At 36.2% G+C, this 26,805-nt stretch overlaps 2 protein-coding genes across 3 annotated transcripts in view; both read right to left on the reverse strand.

Annotated features, from left to right (window-relative positions):
• DSG4 (desmoglein 4) overlaps nucleotides 1-2,603 on the reverse strand; it is a 36,641-nt gene extending 34,038 nt beyond the window's left edge. For both annotated transcript variants that reach the window (XM_037982256.2, XM_007974773.3), the window contains exon 1: nucleotides 2,556-2,603. In XM_037982256.2, the coding sequence (XP_037838184.2) occupies nucleotides 2,556-2,603 (48 nt within the window). The remainder of the gene's footprint in view (nucleotides 1-2,555) is intronic.
• A 16,493-nt stretch (nucleotides 2,604-19,096) lies between these two features.
• Nucleotides 19,097-26,805, reverse strand: part of DSG1 (desmoglein 1) — a 36,792-nt gene continuing 29,083 nt past the window's right edge. The window contains exon 15 of the mRNA XM_007974371.3: nucleotides 19,097-25,278. Coding sequence (XP_007972562.3) covers nucleotides 24,223-25,278 — 1,056 coding nt within the window. The 3' untranslated portion in view covers nucleotides 19,097-24,222. The remainder of the gene's footprint in view (nucleotides 25,279-26,805) is intronic.

Below are 26,805 nucleotides of genomic sequence, written 5' to 3' on the forward strand. Positions count from 1 at the left end.
CTCCAGCCAAATTTATGAAAACTATTTATGAGCCAGAAATGAACTTCTACAATGTAAGTATTCAGTGGAGATAATTTTAGAATTGTAGAGTTTCTACAGTAGAAGCAACTTAATAACATCATGTCTAACCATATATTCTCACATGGGATCAAAGGAAGCCTTGAGAAGGTGGGTGCTTTTGCCAAAGTCACACAGCCACTTTGAAGAGGAGTTGTGATTCAAACCCGGGACCTCTGAGTCTCGATTCACTGTTGATTGTCCCGCACCACCCCTATCTGTTTTATAGGAGAAGAACATGATAAGCATCCTTAGGAAGAAAATGCTAAATGACTCGTGATAAAATCAATGGCCTATTGTAATCTAGAGTTTTGAGTACCTTTTACTGGTTAGCCAGTCAGAACTTTGTTTAAAGTACTCTTTGCGGTTGAGATGTAGCTGACACAAAGTACCTGGGAGTCTCTGAGAGGCTGCCACACCCTCATTAGTGTAAGCTGCAATGATGCCCCAGAAAGTCTTTGATTTAGTTAATGAAGAAGGGGCAGATTTCAAGTTCAGGAAATTAAAGACAAGTAGGCATGCCTACTTTCTTATAATATCTATAACATCATATTGATTCTCCTTAAACAATTCTTGTATTTGTTTCAATTTTGAAACATGCTAGAAGTCTCTACCTCCCAATTCCAGACATTATTGATTGATATGGTAAGGGATCTATTATACACGCATAAAGAAAAAAATACATAAAGAACTTTTTCACAATTACCATGAAATGTCAAACACAAAGACTTCAATATCAATGAGGAGTAGGAGGAATTAAGTATTAAAAACGCTAGTGTTACCAAGGAAAGTAAATACTACCAAAAAAGATCCCGAGAGTCTGAAATACAATACTCTTTCAAGATCAAGGAGAATAATCAACTCTTCGATTAAATAATATTATCATAAAACATGCCTGTGCAGAAGGCAATGGGACAAGATTTGGTGCTCAGAAGTGGCCTCTAAAATCTTGATACATACAGTTTTCCTTACAGAAAACCAAAAGTTTAGCTGAGTCAAAGCATGAAAAACTCAGAAGGGTAACAAGAGGTATATACTAATAACTTACTATTTCTATTGCAGACCAAGTTCGATTCTTGCCTCTTCTTTTAGTAACATTTATTTTATGCAGTAAATAAATCATGATCATTGTAACAGAATATTGCCCTTCTAGCTTGTGTTTTTAAGTTTAAGAATATTTTTCAAAAATTGTCTTGTTTAATAATCTGTCTCCTAAACTCAGAGGATGCAATATTCTACCACTGTTCTTACGTTCCCTTTTGAGCTCGGGGTTGTGTGCCCTTTGGCAGTGTTTGGCTCCTGTGCTGCTCTTGAAGTTTAGATATGTGAATTCCAGAAGAGAAGCTCTCACTGTGCCTACTGGAGAACGACGTGCTCCCATCTCTCCCAGCCCTAGCTACTCTCTGTTTCTTACAACTGATGTTCAGAAGAGTCTGGTATAATTGCCACTTGCCTAAGAATAGGATGGGAATCATTTTCTAAGCATAGGTTGTAGCACTAATGTGGATACTGCGGGGAGATTGAAGTGTGGCCAACTATAATGCATTCGTCTTAATTTGAAAAATTTGTATAATTCCTAATAATCCTGTCCTCTTATCTTCCCACTTATTTTTCTCAGCTATTTGGACAGAATTGTTCTATCATTTAATCATCAGTAGACTTAAGTCTAGTCTAGTATAACTGATTCTTTAAACAAAACTTTTTTAATTGAATTGGCAATAGTTTAGTTGGCCAACTGGAACTCTGTTCTTTGGAGTTGGAATTACCTCTTCCTAGGGTAGGATACTTGCTATGCATGCTGCCTGTCTGGAAATCATGTCACACCTTGGGCACCCAAAGGTTAGAGGAAAGTAATATAATATCCAAAATGCCATGTTTCCTGTAAAGAAATAAGTCATTTGAATATTTCTTTGCTGGTCTGTAGGAATGTATTAATAATTTGAGAAAAGGTTCGTCCTGATGACTGGGCTTCATTTTTCTTTAGCAATATCTGACTGGAAAAAATTTTCATGACTTAAATATTTCATCATTAGTTGCAATGTAATTTCAACATGGCTATCATTACTCCACTTTGAAAGAAACTCATAGGGAAATAGCTGTTGAAAAGAAATGGGCTCAATTAACTTCCCTTCAAATTTAGAACCCATTTGCACTGGGAGTTTTCACAGCAATCTATCTGATTTATTTATATGACCATAGAATATGAATTTTATTTCCAATTAAAAATTTTAAAATAGTCCTAGCACTTAAAGTGAAGTAGATTATGTCTCTGAGGGCATATAAATTTAATTCAGCCAGATTCTCACCCTGCTTCTCCATGGCAGTTTGTTCCTCAAAGCACAGAGAGTTGTTTGAAATTAACAGAGGCTGGACTTCTAGAACTCTGTTTGCAGGAAGGGGATTAAAAATGGAATAAATCCCATGTAGAAAGCCCGATCACTGATAGAGACAAGACCTTGAGGCTGCATTTCCTTCCCACCTCTTTAAATTCTACTTACCACTAGAATGATCAAAAGGCAAAAGTTTCTGAAGAAGAGCCAATCCATTCCTTTGCGTTTCTCTTGCATACAAATCCTGTGAGATTCAATTTGAGCCCTTGTCTTCTCAGTTCCGAATTCTGCTCTACAGCAAAATATGCTTCGAGACACCCTTTTAGGAGGGCATGGGTGATAACTCTGGTGATCTCTGGGCAGAGAGATGAAGATATTCTATAACGACTCTGTTTCCCCACCCCAAACTCTCAGGCTGGTCTGGAGGACTGGCATTGTTTGGGCTCTGGGCAAGATTTTAGACACACCTTGATTCTTATTGCAATGAAACCCTTTGTTGGACACCAAAGAAAAACCTTACAGAGCTAGGACAAGATTTACAGGGAAGATAGCCAATGAATAATAAATTACTCACAACATAAAAAATAATTAAAACGCTAGGGCCTATCATCATGCTGAATAAAATTAGAAGGCTTCTTCTTACTGCCAACATTGTAAAAGCAAAATTACATATACTGACAACACATACACACGCATGTCCACTACAGAACCCACTTCAAGGAATGATACTTTTAGCAGAGGCCATTGTTGAAAGTCATCAGGCCTCAAGCATGGTATAGGAAGAAAGATAGAATAATGAAGCTCGTCTCAATTCAGTTGATTCTTGCTTCTCTCTTTAAAATGTCTTGTAGTTGAACTGCACTCTCAATTTTAAAGATGTTCTTAACAAAGTTAAGATGAAGGAACTCTTATTTAACTAGTACCAGTATGTTTGTTTCCATACTTTGGCATTTTCTTTCTTGCTTATTCAGTCAAACCTCTACAATATGATATTTACAAAATCATTTTAAAGTAACTACAATATAACATTCTCACTTCTCATGGTATTACCACTGATAAAAAGTACATAGTGTGGGTGAAGAACACCGTTTACACCATCACAAACATTTATCAAAGAGAAACTGAAGTTAGAAATGTGAGAATTTAACCAAAAAAAAGCCCAGAGTGGGATCTGGATATTTTTATTTTTAAATATTGTTTCCGTTTTTTCATGTCTCCCTTTTCCTTTGTTACTATGGGTTTGAAACAGGTTATAGAGTATCCTGATACAAAAATTGCAGGCTGGCAGTAACATCAATAAACTTAAAAGAAAATGCAGTTAACTCTTCTCTGATTTATAGATAATATATGTTGGTTGGAGAATTTCAAAGGGAGACTGCTTCCTGTCTTCACTATCCCATCACTGTAATTCAGAAACAAGGTTGACCCTGGTAATAGAATGTATTCTAAGTATTGCTTACTTTTTTGAGAAAAGTAGTTTTAGCATTTTTGGAAGACAGATAAAGTAATTTATTTTTGCATTATTTCATGTCATGTTGAATTAGATAATTTAATTTGCCTAAGAGAATTAATGAAACAACACTAGGTCCTTATGTGGCATTGCTTTTCACAAGGGAAAAACAACATTCTTCTGTATTGTTGTGTTTGAAGGAGATATTTCACAAAGGTTTCTACCTTTTGTTTACACTATAGATGATTTCTTCAGAAATAGAAGATTTTCTGTCTACTTGAATGCTATTTATAGGATGGGTTTTAAAGAAAAGAAACAGGAAGTGATAGAAATAGGTACTAGATCATTTATGTGGGTACCTCTAGCTTTCTCCATTTGAAACTCCTGATTTCAGTGGTATCCAGAATTTGAATATAGATTATAATCATGAGCATATTTAAAAGATTCTTCAATAACTAAGGGGTGACTACCTGAAGCCCCATCATTTCATTTCTATTTACTCCTTGGAGATTTGTGGGAATGATCTTTTGTTTTAAATTTTTTTTGGAGACAGAGTCTTGCTCTGTTTCCCAGGCTGGAGTGCAGTAGTGGTCTGATCACAGCTCACGGCAACCTCTGCCTCCTGAGTTCAAGCGATCCTCCCACCTCAGCCTCTCAGGCACTTGGGTTTACACGTGCATATCACCACACTTGGATAATTTTTAAAATATTTTGTAGAGACAAGGTCTTGCTATAATGTCCAGGCTGGTCTCAAATTCTTGGGCTTAAGTAATCCTCCTGCCTTGGCCTCCCAAAGTGCTGAGATTACAGGTGTGAGCTACTGTTTCCCACAGGGGATGATTTTACAGTGGAATTCTCAAAGGCAAAACTTGGTTATGGTTCTGAGCTTGTGTAGATAAAGAGTAGCTACTTCTGTTTCTCTTGAAGAGTATCAGTCATTATAGAAACAGAGCACAAAACATTAATGCTTAAAGATAACCACAGAGATCATATAATCCAATCTCTCCTATCCTCCCTCTCTCCTACCCATGTGACAGTGATAGTTCAGAGAGGCTGTACGGTTTATTAGGGCCAAAGATAGGCAAGAATTCCGTCTCCTCTTTCAAAGTCAGTTTGTATAAATACCAAGCCACTTTTCATTATTAGCTATGTATGTAAAGGCAAAATAATTGATGATTTAACACTATTAGCTTTAAAAGACTTTCCCATACTTTAGAGTTTACTGAACTGTTGGTTCTATGAGCAGAATATTTTTTAGCAAGTTTTTTTTAGTATTTATTTTTGATGTCAAACCAGTGACATTTCATTTGCTCAGATGAAACCGTACATTGACTTTCAGGGATGCTATTGATATTTAATTATTGTTCTTATGCTTCTGTAATGTTGTATAAAGTAGCAAGACACCTTTATTCTCCACATCACATCTGTGTAGAATATAGTGAGAGCTTTAACACACGTACTTTTCAAATCAATGCCACAGAAGGCAAAGAATTCAATATGTACCAATACAAGTTCTCTTTGAAAAACAGAAATGTAATTTATACAGGCAAAGATATTGTGGAAATGACATTAGGGCAAACTTTTCCATCAAATTATTCTAGTCTAGGGTTACTACTGGATATTATTAAAGTATCCAAGGACAATTCCATTTCTTGAAAGCAGGAGTTAGGGGAAAGGAAATTTAAAAAATATTTATGGTCCTAAAGCATGTCGGTCAAATGCAGCACAAATTGTTTCTAGAGCTGACACAAGCAAAGGATTTTCAATTAGTCTGGGCCTGGGGAGCAGGGGACAAAAGGTAAACAAGGCTTGTCAAGGTTTTGACCTAGAGTAATTGCTGTGAATACATGTCTGTTCACCTACCACACTGAAGATAAACATCCTGTCCCCTCATTAAAGGCAACTTATGTATGGCAACAAGGGGCCAGCCAACCAGGTTATTTAGTGGGTGTTAGAAATCATAGAGATTAAACATCAGTTTCCTTGTTATGTTATTTCCATAAAGATTATGTTAGTTTATGCCCTAAAATCATACTTACATCCTGACAGAGATGCCTTGTTGATTATCTCTGTGACTTCACAGATATAGGATATATTCCAAATAAGTGGAGACAGAATAGCAAGGCTTCTAACTTTATATTAAATAAAGTGTATTACTTACATACTTATTGCATACTTGCTACATACTTATCTTGGAAATATCATCTTAGTTTACCTCCTGCCTCCCGATGACTACAGTGGCAGCCATTCTACAGTGTGATAATGACTTAGATGTCACTCTGACTTCTTCAGTGACACTGGCAGTGCCCCTCTTATGACAAAGTTGTATCATGTACCTGATTAACCTTTGATGCTGTTCGTTATATATCTGGCAGCCTTGACTATGGAATCTGGTCAGCTCAGGATGTCTGAAGAAGAAATCCAGCAATAGGAAGGTCAAAAGGTAGGCAGTATTTTTTGAAATATATTTCTTAGGCCATTATGTAGAAAATGCAAATTTCCTGGCCCCAAATTTAGTGAATCAGAATCTTTGGGGATGAGATCTAGAATTATTCATTCTTAACACGCTCTTTAGGTAATCTGGGGCGGCAGGCTGAAGTTGAAGAATTACTGAATCAGGGTAATCACCTGGCCCTGTGGGTGGCCCAGGGAGAAATGGCACCAGGTAAACAAGAACATTTTTCTTTTTTCTTTGAGACAGCGTCTCCCTCTGTCACACAGGCTGGAGTGCAGTGGTGCAATCTCGGCTCACTGCAACCTCCACCTTCTGGGTTCCAGCGATTCTCCTGCCTCAGCCTCTTGAGTAGCTGGGATTACAGGCACCTGCCACCACATCCGGCTAATTTTTTGTAATTTTAGTAAAGTTCGGGTTTCACCATGTTGGTCAGGCTGGTCTTGAACTCCTGACTTCAAGTGATCTGCTTGCCTCTGCCTCCCAAAGTGCTGGGATTACAGGTGTGAGCCACGGCACCCAGTCAAGAATATTTTTCTAATGTGAATAAGATTAGCATCTCTTCATGGGGTGGGCCAGGGGCCGGGGAGAGATATTGGTTATTTATATTTCTTTTTATTTGAAATATTTATTTCCTTTTTCCTGGTTTTCCACTGGGCTGCTGATGTCTTTAATACTGGTTCTTTCATATGCTTTTGTATATGAGAGAAATGAGCTTCTGTCATATGTGTCACAATTCACTTGTTTTTTCTTTTGAATTTGTTTGGATTTTTTTGCAATTGATAATGATTATGTTTTTGCACAGGGTAGGTTTTTATAAACAATTCTGCTTTCTGTATTAGTTTATCTGTCATAACTTATTACAGTACAGAAGTTTGTAATAAGTTATGCCAAACTTAGTGACTTAAAACATCACAAATTTATTATCTTACTGTTCTGGAGGTCTGAAGTCCACAATGAATCCTGGGCAAGGTTTGTTCCTGCTAGAGGTCCTAAGGAATAGATGTATCTCCCTGCTATTTCCTGCATGGAGAGGGTGCTTTCATTCTTTGGCTTATGTCCTCCTTCCAGCAATCACATCATCTCTGCTTCCTTCCTCATGTCTCCTTTATGTCAGCAAATTTACATGAATCCCCTAGGTTGTATCAAGGTGTGGAATTTCTGGGTCATAAGTTAACATTTTTTTAACCTGCTAGAGAATACCAACTGAGCTCCCATCAGCAGTTGAAGGAGAGTTTTCTTTGCTCACCAACACCAATATCAAAAGCATTCTTAGACTTTTAAATTTTAGCCAATTTGTAGGATGAGTATTATATGTCATTTGCATTGCTCTGATTATTGTTGTTAGGCATCTTTGCATATGTCTATTGGTCATTTGGATTTTTTCCTTTGTTATTAGTCTTAATTGTTAATATTAATATTAAATTATTTAATTAATGTTATTAATATTAAATATCAATATAAACATTTAATATTTTCAGATTAAAGTGTTTTTCCCCCTTTTTAAACTGTATTGTTCTCTTTGCTAAAAATAATTTTTAGTGCTCTGCGTTATGCATATCCATGTATTATTTGTTGGTTACATGCATTACAAATATTTTGAACTCATTCTGTGGTTCATCTTTTAAATTATTTTAATGAGTTCTTATCATGACTAGAAACTCTTATTTTCAGTCCTCATTTATCAATTCTTTCTTTTATAGTTAATGCTCTTATGTCTTGTTTAAGAAAGCTTTTAATGTACCTATAATATATTGCCTTACAAGTTTACATCTCTATATTACCTGGAGATGATTTTTGTAAATGGTATAGGATCAATTTCATCTTTGTTTTTATATGGATACCTTAATGTCCTTGCACATTCATTGGAAACAGTGTGTTTTTTGCACTGCTTATAATACCAGCTATCATAAGTCAAAATCTGTGCGTAAAATACATAATATACAAATAAAGATATTAAAAATATAAAAAATTTAAATAAAAATAAGTGTTCATAAAAGTGTGTATCTTTTTAAGTTGCATACTATCCCTTTTTTCCTTTTACTTATTTGCCTATTCTTATGTCATTGCTAATTTCACTTTAATTGCATAGTTTTGTAGTAAATCTTAATATCTGATAGAGAAAGTTCCCCCACTTTGCTCCATTCAAATGTTTTGGCTATTCTTAGCCAATTGTATTTCCTGTACTTTTTAAAATCAGCTATCTGTTTCACAAGTGAACTAGGATTTTGATTAGAATTGCAAAATATGTTGAAGTAAATTGGAAAGAATTATCAAATTTCATTTTTGGCTCAAGTATTAGAATACATAAACAGAAAATATCCCTTTTTTAAGGTTTATTTAATACAGTTTAATTATTTTTCAGTGTCAAGGTCTTACAGAGACATTTTAAATACTTACTGTTTGGTACTTGAGATTTCTTTGATGCTAGTAGAAATGTTATATTTTGTTAATTACATTTTCTTGCAGATAGAAATGCAATTGATTTCAACCATTTGATTTTTGTTTCCAGTAATTTTGTTAAACCCATATTTTAAATTTGAATGATATTTCCAAAGATTCTTTTGGAGTTTTGACTACGCAATCATTTAATCTGACAATAATGATAGTTTTCTTTTTCTTCCAGTCTCTATAACCTTTCCCTCCTACTTTTTGAACCATCAATGCCATGTTAAATGAAGCTGTGATAGTGAACATCATTGTTATTTCTGTATTTCAAGGAGAAAACCTTTAATATTCCACTATCAGGTATTATATTTGTTTTATTGATTTTATAGAAATTGTGTATAAGGTTAAGAAAATCTCCTGCTCATAATTTGCTAAGAATGTTTATCATAAGAACATGCTGGATTTTAGCAAACATGTTATATATATTGGGAAGATAATATGTTTTTTCTCAATCTACTACTGTATATATTACACAGATAGATTTTCTAATGTTAACCTGATGTTGCATTGTTGGTAATAAATACAAATTTGGTCACTAGTATTTTTGATATATTCCTGGATTCAGTTTGTGACTATTTTGTTTAGGAGTTTTCCATCCAGGTTCATTACAACCAAGATAATAGACATATCCATTATCCCTAAAAGTCTCCCCATGCCAGTTTATAATCCTTCCTTCCTACCCTACCCAGCTACCCTATTCCCAGGCAACACTAATATGTTTTCTATCACTAGAGATTAATTCACATTTTATGGAATTATATATTATGTTATATATTTATTAAAGTATAGTTTACTTTTTACATATGGGGTTACACAGTGTGTTCATTTTTTGTTTGACGTTTGTGAGCACAATTATTTTGCAATTCATACTCAGTTTTGTGCATCAATAGTTCATTTATTTTTTATTGCTAAGTAATATTTAATTGTATAAGTATAGTACAGTTTTTTAATTTTGTTCATCTGTTGATGAACATTTGCATTGTTATCAACTTGGGGCTACCGGAAATAGAGTTGCTATAAAAATTTGTGTACACACCTTTGGTGCAGATTTATATACATTCATTTCTCTTGGGTAAATACCTGGGAGTAGAATGTCTGGCTCATGGTGTAGATGCATGTTCAACATTTTAAGAAACTGTCAAACTGTTTTCCAAACTTGAGATATCATTTTACTTTCCCACCAGCACTTGGTATGGCAGACTTTTTAATTTTAGCCATTCTATTAAGCAAGTAGTGGTATCTCATTGCAATTTAAATTTGCATTTTCTTTTTTAAAAATAATTTCAACTTTAATTTTAGATTTAGGGTGTACATGTTGTTACATGGGTACATTGTGTGATGCTAAGGTTTGGGGTATGGTTGATTCCATCATCCAGGTCTGAGCATAGTACTCAGTAGTTAGTTTTTCAGTCCTTGCACATTTGCCTCCCTCCCCACTCTAGTAAGGTCCAGTGTCTACTGTTGCCATCTTTATGTTTATGAGTGTCAATGTTTAGATCCCACTTATAAGTGAGAACATGTGGTATTTGGTTTTCCGTTCCTGAATTAATTCACTTAGCATAATCGCCTCCAGCTGCATCCATGTTGCTGCAAAGAACATCATTTCGTTCTTTTTTAGGGCTGTGTAGTATTTCATGGTGTATATGTACCCTGCTTTGTCCACCATTAATGGGCACCTAGGTTGATTCTGTGTTTTACTACGGTGAGTAGTGCTGTGATGAACATACAAGTGCGTGTGTCTTTTTGGTAGAATGAGTTATTTTCTTTTGGATATATATCCAGTAATGAGATTGCAGGGTTGAATGGAGGTTCTGTTTTAAATTCTTTGAGAAATCTCCAAACTGCTTTTCACAATGGCTGAACTCATTTACATTCCCACCAACTGTGTATAAGCTTTCCCTTTTCCCTGCAGCCTCACCAGCAACTGGTTTTGTTTTGTTTTCTAAACTTTTTAATAAAAGCCATTCTGACTGGTTTGGGATGGTATCTCATTGTAATTTTGATTTGCATTTCTCTGATGATTAGTGATGTGGAGCATTTATTCATGTGTTTGTTGGTCACTTGTATGTCTTCTTTTGAGAAGGGTCCATTCATGTCTTTTGCCCATTTTTTAATACAGTTATTTGGTTTTTGCTTGTTCAATTGTTTAAGTTCCTTAGAGATTCTGAAAATTAGACATTGTTGGATGCATAGTTTGCCAATATTTTCTCTCATTCTGTAGGTTGTCTGTTTACTCTGTTGATAGTTTCTTTCACTATGCAGAAGCTCTTTAGTTTAATTAGGTTCCACTTGTCAATTTTTGTTTTTGCTGCAATTGCTTTTGAAGACTTAGCCATAAATTTTTTGCCGAGCCCAATGTCCAAAATGGTATTTCCTAGGTTTTCTTCTAGTGTTCTTATAGTTTGAAGTCTTACATTTAAATCTTTAATCCATCTTGAGTTGATTTTTGTATATGATGAAAGATAGGGGTCCAGTTTCATTCATCTGCATATGGCTAGCCAGCTACCTCAGCATCATTTATTGAATAGAAAATCCTTTCCTCATTGCTTATTTTTGTCAGCTTTGTCAAAGAGCAGATGGCTGTAGGTGTGTGGCTTTATTTCTGAGTTCTCTGTTCTTTTCCATTGATCTATGTATCTATTTCTGTACCAGACCCATGCTGTTTTGGTTGCTGTAGCCTTATAGTATAATTTGAAGTCAGGTAATGTGATGAAGCAAGCTTACTTTATATAGACATTAATAACATTAATGAGGGCTCCACCTTCATGAGCTAATCACTTCTCAAAGGTCCCAACTCCTAATACCATCACCTTGGGGATTAGGAATACAATGTATTAATTTTGAAAGGACATGAACATTCAGACAATAGCAACTCTGAAAGAGAGCTGAGGGAAAATTAACTAGTTCTAAATGTTAGTAATTTGGATACAAATTTTACTGTATTTAGTAGACATTATTTGTGTTATGTGTGTTTTTGGGGCAGAGGGGTTAATAACTATTTTTAGGCTCTTTGTGAAGATGGGTTATTTTCCATTTTTATTTTATTTATTATTTGTTAGTTTCACAGAGCTGAGTAAAGTAAGAATGTCTTGACTCTGATATCATTTACTGCACATTCTCAATGTCTTCATTTTTGTCATCTTTGGCAGTTTCCTCTTTGTAGAAGCTAATATATACATATTTTTAGCTTATTTATTCCTAATTATGGCTTCTAGCTTGTCAATAGTTATCTAATTATATCCCTATTTATAATTAAAAAAATGTACTATGTCACTGAGGCATATTAAAACGCATACAAATTTAGATCTGCTCCAAATTCCAAAACTATTAACTTGGTTTTTTTTTCTATAACTTAGCACTCTAAATTACAATTTCCTTATTTCACTCCCTAGTGAATTTTGGGAGATTAAATTAGATACTTTTATGTAAAGAAAATAGCACATAATTTATTTTCTTTTTGTGTGTTCCACCTTTCAGAATTTCTAGTGAGTGTTTACATATTTTACCTGTTTATTAAAACCTATAGTATGGGGTATAGATCTGACTTGATTTTTTCCACATATTAATATCTAATATTTAGTGATAGTCATTAAATATGATTTTTCTTTTTTTGTTTGCTACTCCGGTTCATAATGCATAATTTGTGATAATTGTCTCCCTGTATTTGAAATTTTATATTATATTGATTTTTAAGTTTTATTTTGGCTTTCATGACTATTAAATATATTATTCATCTTAAAAAAGAATTCATTATCCTTACTTCACAAACCACAATGTTGTAAAAGGAAGGCTTTTAGGCTTTTGATAAAAGTGTTGGTAAAAGAAGACCAACCAGAAGGCTTCCAGGATTTTTCTAAGGAGGATTGAGCTCCATTAATAATAAAACCTATTAATTATGTCTCTTGTCTAGAGTTTCCCCACTGCAAGTCTTATATTCCAGTTTTCCAGTCTCATGTTTATTTTTGTCTTTATACTGAAAGCAGATTAGTTTTCTTGGTGATGAATTCTCAACAGTCAAGTTTATAGAAGATGATGTATAAAGCAAAATATTAATTTATTAATTTGCAGTGAGTAATAGCTCTTTTCATGGGCAATAACTTTGAAGTTCATATCCTCTCTGCAAAGGATGCCCTCTGCTTGCTCTGCTTGCCCTAGCAATCAAGGTAGCAGTCCAAAAATTATTCACTGGTCATGAACAGAGAGCAAAGATGAATAGATATTTTGACATGCCCTTCGCCTAAGCTGCAGGAATACTTGATAAAATATTTTTGCTCTAGGAGAGGGAAAAATTACATTTATCCTGCCAGAGAACAACGCTTGTTCTTGAGTTCAGCAGGTTCAGAATCTTTTCGTACATTTGATTTCATCTATCAGGTGATCTTTTATACTTTTTTTTTATTTATCAATCTCACAGAGTTCTGGGAGTACATTTCTACTGCTACTAATATATTTTTTTTTTTACGTGAAGAAAGATACATTCTTGTCCCAACTTTAGAATCCCTTTTTTGGACTCTATTTTTCAAATCTTTGAAAAATGTTTATGTAAAAATAAACCATTTTTTCTTTATCCTACAGCTCTAATTAAAAATTAGTTAAGTCTAAATTTTTACATAGCTCATCTTTTCCTAAAATGCATGTACGATAATTGGCCGAGACACATTTTACAATCTCACAAAATGTAGTCATATTGTCCTTCAAAGAGGTGCCATCACACCAATGAGCAATTTAGAAAAAGTAGTTCTGTTTGGAGTGGTGAGAATTTGATAAGCAATTTGCTGTAATCGAGGGTGTCAGTTCTCTTATAGACTGTCAATGCAAAGATGGGTTTTAGAACCATGTTAGTATAAACGAACTGCATTTACTCATGTGCTGAACAAGTTTCTGTTTGTTGCTGTGCTGACTTCTGTGCATCACACATTAATTCAACATTTGTTATTTAATTATTTTCATACCCAACTAATGGCAATATAATGTAATTTTTTTTTTTTGTGCCTTAAAAACAAAACAAAACAAAAAACAACAACAACATCAAAAAAATGGAGTTTCGCTCTTGTCGCCCAGGCCAGAGTGCAATGGCGTGATCACGACTCCCTGCAACCTCCGCCTCCCGGGTTCAAGCGATTCTCCTGCCTCAGCCTCCCAAGTAGCTGGGACTACAGGTGACCACCACCATGCCCAGCTAATTTTTGTATTTTTAGTACGGATGGGGTTTCATTACGTTGGCCAGGCTGGTCTTGCACTCCTAACTTCAAATGATCTGCTTGCCTTGGCCTCCTAAAGTGCTGGGATTACAGTCGTGAGCCACAGTGCCTGGTCTGTTGTGCCTTTTAAAATAAGCTAGGTGCAAGAATATGTCTCAGAGAGTGGGTAAATTGGTATGATGTTATTAGTAACAACTTACTAAAATGTTGGGGTTATGTTTACAAAAAATGATAACTTTGATGAATTCATAGCCTTTCCTTCTGGCAGTAGATAGCAAAACCAATTATTCAGTCCATTCCTATGTTTGTAATGGTAAAGCCAAGTCATGTATTGTAGAAAAATGGTTATATGTGTAAGCACTCTGTGGGGGGCAAGCATCTAATTAACATAAATGATATGAAAGTTAATGACACAGGGGACCTGAAGATTTTTCTATTTTACACCGTTGAGTATTGTTACCTAATCTATTAATATGGTAGCATCTGACCCATTCTTATTTACAGGGAAACGTTCAAGAAAGGCCTGTCACGTCAGCAAATTCTGAGGTTTCTCATGGCATCTATTATCAGAGTGCCGCAATATCCCAATAGCTGTTAACAGACCTTGACAAGGCTTTCTCCATATTTTTCTCCTATCATTTTCTCCTATCGTTTCTCCTATCCACCCACCCAAAGGGCCAGCTCCTGCATTTTTTCACTTCACTGATGCCAAAGCCTCTTTGCCCACCTGTGCAGCAGATGCAGGGAATTAACTATTTCCAGAAGTGGCCCTCCCTTATTTATCCGATGGCTTAACCACAGGGCATGTACTACAGTGGCCCCCAGTGTTTTCCCCAGGAGGACTAAGCTTCGATTGCCCATGGTTGTAACTGGCTTGATAGGTACAATTTATTGGTAGGTTTCCCTTGCATGTTTCATCTCCCTGTCACCTACCAGTGGTTCCTTTACCTCCTTCCAAAATTGCTCTGTAATCCTGTCTCAGAGTTTGCATTTGGGTGATCCCAATATAAGGCAGTGATCAAAACAAGCTGAGAATCACATGTCTATAATTTATTAAGCTGAAACTGGCATATGCTTTGAGACACACAGTTAATAAATTGAATGGATCAAAATATTTTTCTTTGAAAACATGTGACAAATTATATTCTGGGTCCAATCAGATGCAAACTTTGGTAAGAATCAGAGCCTGATATTCTGAGTAGTTTAGAGAAAGTTCTGGAGGCAGAAATTCTTCCTTCTAAGTTTTATATAAGAGCTAAAGAAAGAAGAGGTATGACTGAGAAACAGGCGCAGACTGGGATATACCAAGTTGCTCGGCTTCCTTTGTAAAACTAGGAAAAGCAATTCTCTCAGGGTCAGCTGGAATTTGTCTTATTTGAACTCAATAGCCAAGCAGATGACTAGAAACTGGCATCATTTCTAAACTGTTAGACCAACCTAACATTCTCCATTTGTACTTACTATGTTTGAGTTTTTTCAAGGCAATTCATAGTGAGATTTAAATTTAATCTGTTGCTCAGTGACCTTTTTCGCTACTTTTTTTTCTGTAATTGATCTGTCCAGGGCTTTTGTTTTGTTTTTGTCACTTGTTTTGCTACCTGCTGTGGTTGGATCACTCACTCACTTGGATTATCGCAGTAGCTCTTTAACATATCCTCTTGATTTTTGTGACTTCCTTCCCAAAGTGTCAACCCTGTAGGTAAAATGTTCCTTCAAAAATACAAATCCAGGCTGGGCACAGTGACTCATGCCTATAATCTCAGCACTTTGGGAGGGCAAAGCAGGAGGATTGCTTGATCCCAGGAGTTCGAAACTAGCCTGGACAACATGACAAAACTCTGTCTCTACCAAAAATACAAAAATTGGGAGGGCATGGTGGCTCATGCCTGTAGTCCCAGGTATTCTAGAGGCTGAGGTGGAAGGATCTCTTGAGCTCAGAATGTTGAGGCTGCAGTGAGTCATGATGATGCTACTGCACTCCAGCCTGGATGACAGATCAAGAGCCCATCTCAAAACAAACAAATAAACAAACAACCTCAAACCTGAACAAAGTACTCCTCAGCCCCAACTCCCCAGTAGCTCTCCATTACATTCAGAATAAATTTGTTAGGATGGCCTGCAAGGCCAAGCTCAATCTCAATCTTTTCCTCTGGGATCCTACCTCCTGCTGCTTTCCTTCTTTTAATCTCTCCACACACAGAGATCTTGCTCTTGCATGAATATCCCTCTGTCTGAAATGTCCTGTACCCAAATAGCCACATGGCTTGCTCCTTAATGTTCTTTCAATCGCTGTTCAAATATTACTTTTCTAATAGAACCCTGCCTCAATTACCCTATATAAAAGTGCATCCCTCCTGCCCTGCAATCCCTCTCCTGAATTATCCCACTTTATTTTTCCCTTGATCATTTACTGTCATCTAACATACCATATATGTACTTGTTTATTTCTTTACTATCAGACTTCCCTCATCTCCATTCTATCTTGATCATAAACTCCACGAGGAGAAGGACTTTATCTTTCACTGTCATGTCACCACTGCTTGGTGTAACTATTTGGAATTCAATAAATATCCGTGGAGTAAATGAATGAATATGTGAAAACATTGACGAAGGAAAGAATATATGAGGAAATAATATTTAAATTGCGACCTGAAGGATGAAAGAATGCTGCTATATAAAAGTAAAGAGGAGAATGTTTCATGCAGAGTGAGTACCATTTGCAAAAGCCAAAATGTTTCCTTAATTAATTTCTTTTCAACTTTTCCATTACAACAATCACAGTGCAAATTAACGTCATCCACTGTGGACCAATGCTACATCAGACAGCTCCCTGCAAGCTTTTCTGGGACATTCACTGGAAATCCATTGAAATTTTAAAAATAGGGGGGTTGACCAGACACTTGAAAAAAATGCTCATCATCACTGGCCATCAGAGAAATGCAAATCAAAGCCACAATGAGATACCATCTCACACCAGTTAGAATGGCGATCATTAAAAAGTCAGGAAACAACAGGTGCTGGAGAGGATGTGGAGAAATAGGAACACTTTTACACTGTTGGTGGGACTGCAAACTAGTTCAACCATTGTGGAAGACAGTGTGGCGATTCCTCAAGGATCTAGAACTAGAAATACCATTTGACCCAGTCATCTCATTACTGGGTATATACCCAAAGGACTATAAATCATGCTGCTATAAAGACACATGTACGCATATGTTTATTGCGGCACTATTCACAATAGCAAAGACTTGGAACCAACACAAATGTCCATTAATGATAGACTGGATTAAGAAAATGTGGCACATATATACCATGGAATACTATGCAGCCATAAAAAAGAATGAGTTCATGTCCTTTGAAGGGACATGGATGAAGCTGGAAACCATCATTCTGAGCAAACTTTCACAAGGACAGAAAACCAAACACCGCATGTTCTCACTCATAGGTGGGAATTGAACAATGAGAACACTTGGACACAGGAAGGGAAACATCACATGCTGGGGCCTGTTGTGGGGTGGGGGAAGGGGGAGGGATAGCATTAGGAGATATACCTAATGTAAATGATGAGTTGGTGGGTGCAGCACACCAACATAGCACATGTATACATATGTAATAATCCTTCACATTGTGCACATGTACCCTAGAACTTAAAGTATAATTAAAAAAATAGGGGGGTTGACTCAACCTGATTAATATTTTGAAAGGTTACATAGGTTCATCTATACAAAATTGTTTGAAGAAGGCTGATGTGGAAGCAGAGAGACTACCTAGGAGGCAGTTGCCAGTAGGATGGTGACAGATAAGGATTAAAACTATTAAATGGTTTGGCTCTGAGTCCCCACCCAAATCTCATCTTGGATTATAATCCCCATGTGTCAAGGGAGGGAAGTGATTGGATCGTGGGGGCAGTTTCCCCCATGCTGTTCTCATGATAGTGAGTGAGTTTTAATGACATCTGATGGTGTTATTAGCATCGGCATTTCCCCTGCTTGTAATTCTCTCTCCTGCTGGCATGTGAAGAAGGTCCTTGCTTCCCCTTCGCCTTCTGCCATGATTGTAAGTTTCCTGAGGCCTCCCAAGCCATGCAGAACTGTGAGTCAATTAAACCTCTTTCCTTTCAAAATTACCCGTATCAGGTAGTATCTTTATAGCAGTGCGGTAATTGACTAATACAAACTATTAAATGGCTTAATATATATATAGGTTATAAAATAAACAGAACTTCCTAATGGATAAAATTTGGGTAGTGAAAGAATGAGATCAAGGAGTCCTTAGTTTCTGGCTTGAGTAAGGGGTAGATGGGATAATATTTATTGGAATGGGGAAACTCTGGAGGTAAAATCAGAAGTTCAATTTTGAACATTTAAAAAGGGGTCTTGATGAGGTCTCACAGAATCAGTGTAAAATGTTAAGAGAAGAGGGCTTGGGACCAAACTTTGGATTGGATAAATGAGAAACAAGGGAAATAGAATGAGCAAGACTGGCTGATGAAATACAGGGGATATCAGGAGAGAACGGTATTACACAAGCCAAGACACAAGAGTGTTTCAAGGAAGAAAGAAGGGTTACTTTTTAAAGATTTTTCCCAGAGGTTAAGAAAGAGAGAGAACAGAAAAGTGGGCCTTGTGCTTGCAATGCATAGATCTTAGATAAGCTTGATAAGGACCATTATGACAATCTGATGGGAGGACTTTGAAGTCTGATGGGACATGGAAAAGAAAAGACAGCATGTGTACATGAACTTCAAGAAGCTTGATGAAACAAGCAAACAAATGAGGCATTAGCTGCAAGGAGGGGTGCAGCATGAAAATGTTCTACCGAGAGGAAGGAAAGGAAGGAAGAGAGGAGAGAGAGAGAGTAGACAGAGGAGACAGGAAGAGAATGAGAGAGAGGAGATGAAAAGAGAGAGTGGAGAGAGAAAAAAGATGGGAGAAAGAGAGAGGAAAGAGAGAGAAGATAAAAAGAGAGAAGAGAGAGAAGGAGAAGAAACAGAAAGAGAGAGAGAGAGGAAAAAGAATAGGAAAGGTACTATTAGGGAAGGAGCAAAGTCCTTGATTTGAGCAGAACTGGAGGACTGTGTTTTCATATAAGTAGGCCACAAATCCATGGAATAAGCCCATGGGAGTGAGGAGATGGGTGCAAGTACCGGTGGATATGGAGGTTTCGCAGAGGAAGATGAATGCATTTGAAATGGATGACTTTTGATTTCTCAATGAACAATAGGATTAGGTCATCAACAAAGAATGAGAAGGGAAGAGGGGGTATGGGAGGTTTGAGGACAAAGAAGACGCAGAGTAGCAATCTAGTATGATGAGATGGGACATCTATAAGAGAAGCAGATAGGATTTCAGGGAAGTATCTGATGTTATGCTGAGAGTTGAGATTGAGTGTTTAATATTTAAAAAGTCAGCTCACTTGGATAATTTGTTTGGCTGTTTGTGTGGAGATGGAGATTGAGGGCGAAAGGTCTGGGACGAGAGACAGAGAGCAGGGAAAGTAGGTTGAAGGCATTCACAAAGAAGTGATTCTAGTTGTACTCATGAAGCTAGATTAGACAGAGAGGTGAAGCTGACAGTGAGAAAGTGGTGAGAGTCAAGACACTGAAGCTTTGATAAAGTGGAGAAATGACAACAACATGAGCCCATGAGCTGCAGGGATGAGAGGGAAATGGTCAGAGGCAGAAATTGAGGCATTCCAGGTACCAATATACCAGGTTATGACAAGGAAATGGCAGCTGAGTGGAGGGGGGAAATGGAGGTTTAGAATGAGAATCCGGGTCTTGGGTGGTTCATCCATGTGGATGTTTAAGTTACTATGAACACTTTCAGAAGTTGATAAAGTCACAAAAGACTTTAGGCCAGGACATTGGAGGCTTCATTAAAAGTGGAGACATTATGAAGAGGAGAGAGGGAAAGGATCATACGAGTCTGAAAGAGGTAAGATTTTGTGCACCATGAAGTTGATAATAGTCTGGAAGTGGCACTGGAGAACAAAAGGAGATGCATCTCAGTAAAGATGAAAGGGTATGATTTAAAAGTCAAAAAAGAAAAGTCACTGTAAAAGAAATAAAATGCTGGTGTATGCAAAAATAAAAATGCAGAGTATGAAAGAAAGAAAGGTAAAAGTATAAAGATGCTACAAGCATCAAATAAAAACTAAAAATGCAGCTTTTTATCATCTGTTCATTTGTGGGGCTAATCACCTGGTCAAGACTAGGCTCTAGCATCTGTAATTAGTGGTCCAGAGAATAGCTTCCTCAGTACACATTAAAAAAAAGACAGCTAGGAAATGGAGAATGAAAATGTATTTTAACGTTGTGAAAATAAAAGAATTATCTCTCTTCCAATACAGGATGATAATAACAACTAGATTTGATAACTTTGGTTTTACCATCTAAAACCTTCCCCTTGCTTACAATTCAGAAAAGATAAGGGAGGCATATTAATCATTTTATTGCTGTATGCATAACTCTTTGGAAATTACAAATCAACTTAAAAAAAAAAAACAGATAACCAAGCAAGAAACTAGCACCCAAATAATCCAAAAACGTTTATATTGAAACTTGAATAAGAGAACCTTGTTTTAAACACCACTAGAGATGAATATTAGAATTTTAAAATGCTTGTAAAACTGATAGCAAAAGAAAAATAAGTTAGACTGGGTACAGTTTGATGATAAAGTGTTTAGTAATTCAAATACAGCTGAACTGGGGAGAGAATGCAGACAATTAAACAAGATTACACATTGTTTTAAAATTATTTGATGGATAATAGGTTGATCTTGTCAAGATTTGTCCTAACATAAATGGAATAATCTGGAAGTGGAAGACAGATTTGATTTCAAGGAGAGTAGCACTCTACTGTGGACTGCTGTATCCTAATACAATGGGAAATGGGTCTTAGAAAATACCAGAAATTGTAAAAACAAAAAGTTGGAATTTGTGAAATAGGCATGGGAAAATATGGCACATGCTTTTAAAAGTTTGTTTTGGGTTTTAAATGTCTTCCCAAAATAATCATGGGTATTTATGGTAAAGATTATAATGCCTTTCAACTCCAGCGAAAGCCAAAAGGTGTCATATGTTTTGTACCATGACAATCAAACATTGGTATAAATTCAGAAATAAATTGCCTAGATTACTAAAAACATCTACTTACTAGAGTAAAAAATGTCATTTTTGAAGACATATAATTAAAATGTTGCCAGAACATTTTCTTGAATAAAAATTATGATGCTAAAAACTTTATACACAAATGTAGAACAGATGTCTAGATGACGATATATAAATATGCCTAAATATGTACTTTTTCTTTTGATTTTTCAGTGCAAATACAATTACATCAGGCAACACGCTTAGAAGTAAATAATATGTAGCAGGTGTGTCTGGAATTCAGTATCAAAGTTAGCTCGAGATGTTATTTTGGTTGATATTAAATGGTAAAGTATTTATAATACACTGATTTTTGCCACTAAAGACTACCTCTTTAGAAAGCCAGATAGATATTTTATAAACATTGTGGTTTGTTTTCAAACCATACATACATAGCATTAAATTGCTACCTCTTTCTTCTTCATTTTGTTAAGAGCAAGTTGATCTGAAACTCAACTTGAATCCTAATTATAGTATTCACTTACAAAATGATTTCCGTGTCTCTTCTTGGTCTATGACATGATATATATGATCTAGAGTAAATATCTAAAAAGAAGAATGAAGTTCTGTCCAAAGCTTGTTCAATGAAAAATGACATGCCTTTAAATAACTACTAAAATCATTGATATCTTAAAAAGGTAATTTTAAAATTTAGGACTAAAGGGAAAATCAATGTGCAACCCTGGAAGAAAAAATTGGTTGGAAGTATCTTCCCAGAAAGATAGATGACTAATACTTCAATTTTTCTTGTTTTTCCCATCAATGTGCAATCCTGGAAGAAAAGTTTGGTTAGAAAGTATCTTCCAAGAAAGATAGATGTCTCATATGGCTATGTTTTTTCTTGTTTTTCCCATCGTTTAACAGTGTTTAGGAGTTCAAATGTAACTAAATTGGAGGGATCTTAACAACCATCGGATTTTAGCAGCAACAGTTATTAAAGATAGCGATTTTGTTGTTTGCAAGACAACCTAAAAAATATCTCTGGAAGATATCAGATGTCTTAAGAAAAGGCTTGTGATGATATTTCATATCAAAACAGCAAGCAAGTTTCCTGTGGTCAGCTAGTATTCCCTTTAATAAATTACTTAATTAATTCATTAATAATTATTTCGATTCCTTAAAACTCCTGGACCCAGGCATACTCAAGTATATTTTAATAAATACCTTTTGACTTTATTCCTGGAAAGATTACCCATCCTTAGTGTAGCCCCCTAAGTGGCAGAAAAAGAAAAGACTCTATTTATACCTCTGCATTTGGCGTACTACAGACTATCAAAATTTTACATATTCTACGACTTAAAAGAAGATGTATACTGTGGCTTTTAAAAATATTAGCCTTATCTGCTGTTATACAGAGCAAAACAGCTCTAGCTTAAATAATTCACTCCTATCCCCTTTTGACCAGTGTAGGAAGTCAAATATTCTTTGGCCTTGTAATTTCCTGGGAAATTTGAGTAATCGGGGTAAATTCTTTAAAAGTTGTATATAATTCACAACTCCAGGGCAAATTTTTTATTCTAATTTTATTTTGTCATATAGAGTTTCAGTTTAGTGAGCTTATAGTAACATTGTATTTAAGAAAGGAAAATGTTTCTCTACCATGCAATAGTAAATTTACCTTTTCCTTAGAATGCTTTCTTTTTAGAGATTTTTAATTGGGTAATACTATATAGCAAACACACAGAAATGGTATATCATAAATAGGACATTACTAAATTTTGAGACTAGAAAAACATGTTTTACTGTATAATTTGGACACTACCTATAAATCAGAGCATAAATAAGCCCAGATCTTATTGACAAATCAAATCAGGAATTTAAAATTTATACTAGTGAGAAAAATTAGGGGGTTATCTATTATTATTTCACTCTTATCAATACAATATCGTCAACTCTGTTAAAGGTTCCTGATTGATCCCTGCAAAAGGGCAGCAGAGGTTCGCTAAAGCAACCACTGCTTTACGTGCTAAAAGCGAATAATTAGCATGGTATTACTTTACAAAACAATTCTTTTCCAACTTTCCCCATTAAACATTTTACATGTTCTAAAAACAGTTTTTTAGATCCCCTTTTAAAAAAAATTCCCCAAAGCTTAAGCATACTGCAAGCTGCTTCTTTTTTTCTAGTCCACAGCTCAGCCTATGTAAATCATTTTAACTTCAGAGCTATGTAATAAAGAGCTGGATATGAAGGAATATCACGTACTAAAAACAAAACCTGAAAACACAGTTCAGTTCCCATTTGCTTACTTGGAAGGTCATTTACCACTAGTGATGACAACCACGTCTGGCCTCACTTGCTTCAATTCGAGAAGTAAACTTAGAAAGTTTTGCTTTCTTAAGTCAAAACCACATTGGTAAAGGGAAAGGTGAGTGTGATATTCCTCAACCTCACCAGTAAGCAATATTCGTCAAGACTACACCTATCACTAAACACAAACTAGAATCAGAAGAATCCTTGACTCCACAGGACATTTAACTGAGACCCCAAATTAAGATTCAGGCTCAGGCGTTGCTAGTTTACCCTGAAGAAACCTCATCCCATTGTCATTCTCTAATGGAATTTTCCTCCTAGGAAACACTTCCTAATTTGAAATTTATTTTATCTAGTGCAATAATTAAGGAGGAGTGCTTGATGGTTTGTGGACTTGACTATGTAGTCAAACTTAAAAAAATTTTTTTAAAATTTTTATTTATGTTATCTGTGAAACTGAGGGCATGTGGCACACATTTTAGATTTTTCCCACAGACATGAACACATATTGCATATTTAGTTCTTTTTAAATTTTGCTCAAGCTATATGGAAAAGCAAAACAGAGCAAGGAGAATTATGCCAGTTGCCGTTGTAAGGCCAGTTACATGCTGGAGATAGACTACAGGCCACTCAGGCACAAAGAAGGCTCTGCCTCAAGTTTTAGTTCCTTAGTCCTAATACAAGAAAAAAGTTTATGAACGCTAAGGAGACCTCTCCCCTAGCAGCGGTGTTTCCATTTATTTTTCTCATTGTGATTTCTCACCTTGCTCCTAGATGACCTGAGCATGAAGTTGTGCGTTATAAATCACATTGTTAGTTTTTTAGTGGTGGGAATTGGATCTAAACCACAGTGACTATGAAAAAGTGAGCTGGGGTCCTGACTACTTGCTATATTGCACGGTACTGTACTTTGTGATTCGACTTCGAGCTGTGCTAGGGGAGGCGGACCCAATGGTTTGGTTAAAGTGATGGTCAGAGGAACTCCTCATGTGGCCAATGGTGGCTGTCCCTCCCAGGCTGCTCAGGCCAATGCCACCACCACTTATGCCAGCTCCACTCAGGGCCCCACCCCCAGCACCCATGCTGGTGCCAACCAGGCCACTGCTGCCTATGCCACCGCTGATCCCAGTGGTGCCACTAATTCCAGTTACGCCAGCACCAGAAACAACCCTCTCTGTCACAATCACATTGTGGGCATTGGTTAACTCGGGGTGCATACTAAGACTACCTATCATGCCAGAAGTTGGTTGGATTACTCTTTCTGTCACTACCACATTTGAAGACTCTCTAGGATGATGAATAGTCAGAGAGGCAGGTAGACTAGAGCTTGGTGCTATTACCCTTTCTGTCACTATGACATTTGACCCATCTCGCAAGTCAGGCATCTCTAACATTCCATGCAAATCGGTGCCGGAGATTGGGCCGACCACTCTCTCTGTCACCACCACGTTGGATGCTTGTCGGTTATCGTGAAAGTGCACAGAGGGCTTCAGAGTGTCAGAGGTGGTGTAAGACTCGGTCACAGTGACATTACCATAGCCCAGAGGATCGAGAATAGGCTGAGGATGCTGCACACCAGGTCCCGAGGGATAGGTGCTCTCAGAAATTACCGTGGTAGTGCCGAAATGTGGGGAGATTGGTGGGTGTCCACTGACAATGGGCTCTGTTTCCTGAGGAAGGCAAACTGGTTCAGTGCTTTGGGGTGGCCAAAAAGGATCAGGGTCTGGATATGATTCAATTTCTTTTCCTAGGCTGATGTCTGCCAACTTCTTAAATTTAGGTCCCAGAGTATCCAAGAAGCTGTCATCCGGATCTTCTCCAATGAAGCTACAGCAACCCACAGAGCCAGCAGGGGAACCTACACCTTCGATGTCATATATGAGCAAACAGTCATTGGATGGGCGTCCTTCATCTTCATCTGCATAAGCATATGCTTTCTGAATTTATAGGAGAAAGAGAAAATGAAATTATAAATGCATGTTTAGTAATAATAGAACAGCCTTTATCATTAGTTTTTCTTCCAGAGCATTTCCAAAGAGAAATGAAATAAAACAAGATTCTAACATCTACTAGAGATGCTTTAAAAATCATTTTATAATTATTTGAAATAATTCAGTTAAAAATTATTTTAAGTGTAATTCCAATAATGTGATTTTAAAAATTTACTTAGATGGACTTATTTATAATTGTGTACTTTGGACATAAAACCATACACACAAAAAAACACATGAATTATTTATAACAAAGTTAGAGGGAGGTATATAAAAATGCTGAACTTGAAGGACATAAAAATGTGTTGTTTTGCTTTTTTGACTGGAAAAGGTAGTTCATAGTTGATTTGGGTTCACTCAGGATTTTGTTTCTTTCCTTCAGATGGAGTGAATATGATGATTCTGTGAAGTTTTATTGCAACATGGCTTTTTCAGCACAGCAACAGGAAAATTTGACTCTGGGTCTGTTCTACAAAATTAAAGGTGGGCAAAGACATTTTTTAAAAATATAATCTCTCTAAATTCGAAGTAAAAGTTCAAAGACATATATGATTTTGTTTCATCTTTGCTGTTCATAATAGTGGATTGTAAATTTTCAGGTTAACAGAAATATCTCATAGGAAACCAACTCATTGTGCCATTCATATAAAAAAAAGTTATTGAGCCTTTGCTATTTGCCAGACACTCTGTGTTTGGAACTTAGCGATGCATAATGAACAATACCAGGTACAGTTCTTCTCTCACAGAGCTTACATTTTGGTTGAGTGAGACAGACAATACAGAAGCCTATGGTCAGGAGGTGGCAGATGCAGGGTAAAGAAAAAGAAAATGATGGGTGTTGTTCTTTTAGATAGGGTAATCAAGGAAGGGGTCTCCGATAAAGTGATATTTGATCAGAGAGTGGAAGGAAGATATTTCTATGTTATTAAAATATAATATAAAATATTTTGTTATATATATGAATAGGTATTCCTATGGTTATCAGCAAGCCTCATTACTGTCTATTGCTATTTGAAGGCTTTTACCAATATTTCATTTAAAAACATCAGCCACTCTTTAAACCAACCACTAGGTTAGTTAATGAACCATTTTAGGCCAGAATGTAGAAGGACAGAAATGTTTTTCTAGTTGGTATCAGGGACAGGAACTTCCTGAAGGTTGAGTATCATATGGTGTGTAACCATGGACAATTACATCTCTTCCTGTGAATGGCAAAGTTAATTCTCCTGCAGCTGCTTCTCCAGGTTTCATGCTCTTCCCACCACCTGCAGCACGTTCTTACAATGTTTTGGAAGTAGACTATGGCTCTTGACCCCACTCTTATTAACTATCGACTCTGTGTCTAGAGCTGAACTATGTACTGGAAATACAATGGAGAGAATATATGGATGAGACACTAAAAGTGGTGGTAAACATATAAACTGACAGATTTCAGCAATGATAGGTTCTATAAATGTGTAAACAAAGTACTGC

Source organism: Chlorocebus sabaeus, chromosome 18 (genome assembly GCF_047675955.1).
Source record: "Chlorocebus sabaeus isolate Y175 chromosome 18, mChlSab1.0.hap1, whole genome shotgun sequence".
NCBI lineage: Eukaryota > Metazoa > Chordata > Mammalia > Primates > Cercopithecidae > Chlorocebus > Chlorocebus sabaeus.